The sequence below is a fragment of the Argopecten irradians genome, chromosome 9, assembly GCF_041381155.1.
Source record: "Argopecten irradians isolate NY chromosome 9, Ai_NY, whole genome shotgun sequence".
Taxonomy (NCBI): domain Eukaryota; kingdom Metazoa; phylum Mollusca; class Bivalvia; order Pectinida; family Pectinidae; genus Argopecten; species Argopecten irradians.
In genome coordinates, this window is record NC_091142.1 from 6,120,701 (window position 1) to 6,123,962 (window position 3,262).

A 3,262-nucleotide genomic window follows, 5' to 3' on the forward strand; every position below is an offset into this window, starting at 1 on the left:
ACCCGGAAGCTACCATTTTGTCTTGAATTCCGCGAATAAATTGGCCACAATTTTTTAACAAATTGCACTTTAAATATCTCCTTCTGACAACAACAGACTTGTAAGAATTTAAAAAAATGTTTACAACGACGTGTATTGTCCAACCCGCGAGAGACGAGCAGATTGCAATCTCGGTGGTAGAGAGTGCAATGCTGATAAAACATTAGCAATCGAGAACCTTCGGCCCTTTCCTGAATCGTTTACGGAAAGTGCCGAAGGTTCCCGATTTATCATATTGGTATGGGGAAGCGGTGTCCGTGATGATTCCGCCAATCACATGCACCTAATCACGTGCTCCCTTACAGATGTTAATATTCTCTTCCTTCTTAGCAGTATATATACATAATGAGACAGAAGGGTCCAGACTAAAACAGAAAGGAAACACAGGAAACGCACTATAAAGTAGGTATCTTTTAGGACGCGTTAATGATGCGAGATTCTTTTTTTATATTAATATTCATTCTATTGGTATTTTTCTTCCTTTTTTTACTATGTTCTTTTTAAAATATGACGAATTTCAACGAAACTCACATAAATTGTTATAAAATCTATAAGACAAATGCAATTGATGAAAAATATACAAAATGTTTTGAGAAATTCTTAACTTATTACAGACAAAAAATGAAGAAACAGGTGTTAGCGTTTTATCTTGCTGCGGCTTTACTTAGCATTGCATTTGGGAGCAAAGAAGTGAATGAGAAGAAGAAAAAACAGATTGCTGGGTTATTTGAACTTGGAGCGTTGATAGGGGAACTATTTGCAGGGACTGCCGCTGAAACTGCAATTGCAGCTGGTGTAGGATCTGCAGCAAGCGAAGCAGCCCTTGGTGCTGGTGCTGTGGCAGCCGGTGTTGGTACTGCTGCAGTCGTTGATTCCGCCATCCATCACCATTCCGGTACGTATACGGCGCATGGGATGTTTCAGATATCATCAAGATACAAGAATTTCTCAGAATGCAGGACCTAACATTAAAGTTATTTGCGCCGTTTTTTTCATACTCATGAATCAAGAAATTCTTAACATATGTTATTCACCACCAAACGTTATCAAAATTTCGAGAATGTCAATATGTACAGGTTTTAATAGTTCAAGGTCAAATAAGAACGCAAAAAGTAATTTTGGAATTATCATAGATTCGTTTATCTGGTCTGCATTGACTTGACATAGGATAATGCATATAAATATTGATTCTGTTTGATGATTGAATTGTTTGTTTTGTTTGTTTGTTTGTTTGTTTTTTTGCTTGCTTGATTGATTGATTAATTAACGTCTTATTAACACAGCGTCATGACGGCCTCCCAATGTATGCAGTGTGTAGGGTGTATGAAGTGATGTGTGTTTTGGGAGACTGCTGTATGTTCGGGTTGTGTCTTCTTGTATAGTGGATTTGTTGCCCCTTTTATAGTGCTATATCACTGAAGCATGCTGCCGAAGACACCAAGCAATACACCCTACCGGTCACATTATACTGACAACGGGCGAACCAGTCGTTCCCTGTTTGCTGAGCGCTAAGCAGGGGCAGAAACTACCACTTGGTTTGTCTCGGTCGGGGGACAGAACCCAGAGCATACCTCACAGGGGCGAGCTTACAACTGAAGGCCAAATGTGAGGCGGAGTCAAGGGAGACGTTAGGAAGAAGAAAGTCAGTTAGAGAGAAAAGAAAAAATAAGATCCTAAGTTTAGTTGCCTTTTACGATCATGCAATAGGGGCAGCAGGTGCAATTCTAACGCCCTACCTGCAGGGCCAGATATATTTTATAACTTGACATATAACATGTATTCATTAATCGTTGTTTGGTTTTATATCACGTTAATAGCTGTCCATACTGAAACGCCGACACCTGACGTCACTATCTGTGAAGATACTGGATTCTGCACCCTCGGAAAATGTGACTTGGGGAATAGTCTCTATTTGGGGAATGTGTTGTGCACCGGAGGTAAAAAATGCTGTATTCCATCTGGTACCTGTGGCGTGACAGCTCGTATTGGTAAAATGCCTCTTAAAGCACTCGGGAAGTGTCGTCTTCAACTCTCCAGCCACGCATGTCATGACAACGAAGAGGTGACAACTAGCTTGACTTGCAATTCCGGATATAACTGCTGTATCCCGAAACAATGTAAGATGAAACACCTATTTCTTTGATATAATTTCAGGTAACGCCTATTTTGGAGCACAGATATCAAAAATTAATATATGTATATTAAAAAAAAGACTTTCCTTTCTGTTTATGGTATAATTAGAATTATTTTAGGAATCTTTTATTATTATTTATTAAAATATTCAAGACTTAATGTGCGGTATTTGAGACACTCGTGTTGTGTCTCCAGGGCAAATGTCTACTTGTCAGCGACGTAACAGTCTGGTGTATAGATAAGTTCCTTGTTGTTATACAATTTTATGTTGTTTTATTTTATGTAATACCTGTCATTTGCACATGTATGCGATATATGATCAGTATATAATGGGACTGTCATAACAAAATATAATATATTTCAGTGTTTGCTTAATGCGGGCATTTAATTACCAACAAAAACTAGTTTAATATATATCAATTCTAGCCTTTCTAAATTCCTGACGTTAAAAAATATTACCAAAAAAAAATCCAGATTAAAAAAAAAAAAAAAAACAAAAACTATATAATTTCTATTGTTTAAAGCGATTCTGTTCCCATTGTTTGCGTTGGTCTGGATATACCCACAGGCGTTTGAGACATTTTTCTCTCTCTACATGTACATATATAATATATATAGAGAGAAATGCCTATGTTTATAGAACCAAACGCCTGTGGATATACCCAATCTTTTCATGCCAAGGGTTTCAAAACGATACACCCCATTTCAAGAGGAAGAAGATACATGTACTACAGATGTAGACTGTAACTCTTGGTTAGCGAAAATTAATATGTCCTGATTTCATTTTTTTATTTTCTGTTGTAGAAAATTGGATGACTGAAGAGGAGTTTCATTTTACGAGGTGTTTACCTGTAATATGAAGTAAATAAAGATTGAATTGTGTGTCAACGTTTGGTTACTGCTTTATCATTTCATACAAACACTTGTGTTTATAAGAAGTTTTAGAAACTAGCGAGGTTACGAGAAACTGTTAACGGCATCGATTATAATTAATCTTCAACCATCAACCATCAACAGATATCGTTAAATGTGAAAAAAAAGTCTAAACCGTGAGAAAACTTGTTTCAAATTAGTAACGACACCCAAACGG

The 3,262-nt window shown here is 37.0% G+C and overlaps 1 protein-coding gene across 2 annotated transcripts; it reads left to right on the top strand.

Moving 5' to 3' along the window:
* Positions 1-290: 290 nt before the first annotated feature.
* LOC138331219 (uncharacterized) lies at positions 291-3,060 on the top strand. 2 transcript variants are annotated; one of them, XM_069278705.1, is made up of 4 exons: positions 291-441; positions 654-934; positions 1,857-2,156; positions 2,977-3,060. In XM_069278705.1, coding segments are annotated over exons 2-4 (576 nt in total). In that variant the 5' UTR covers positions 291-441; positions 654-660; the 3' UTR covers positions 2,979-3,060. The 2 variants fall into 2 exon arrangements, with proteins under 2 accessions (XP_069134806.1, XP_069134807.1); XM_069278706.1 differs by having other exon boundaries at positions 333-445.
* The last annotated feature ends 202 nt before the right edge of the window (positions 3,061-3,262 follow it).

Bases quoted from the DNA above. Each gene is read 5' to 3' on its own strand.
- LOC138331219 (XM_069278705.1), top strand. From the start codon at position 661: ATGAAGAAACAGGTGTTAGCGTTTTATCTTGCTGCGGCTTTACTTAGC. The intron at 935-1,856 runs GTACGTATACGG...TCACGTTAATAG, and splicing joins CGCCATCCATCACCATTCCG to CTGTCCATACTGAAACGCCG.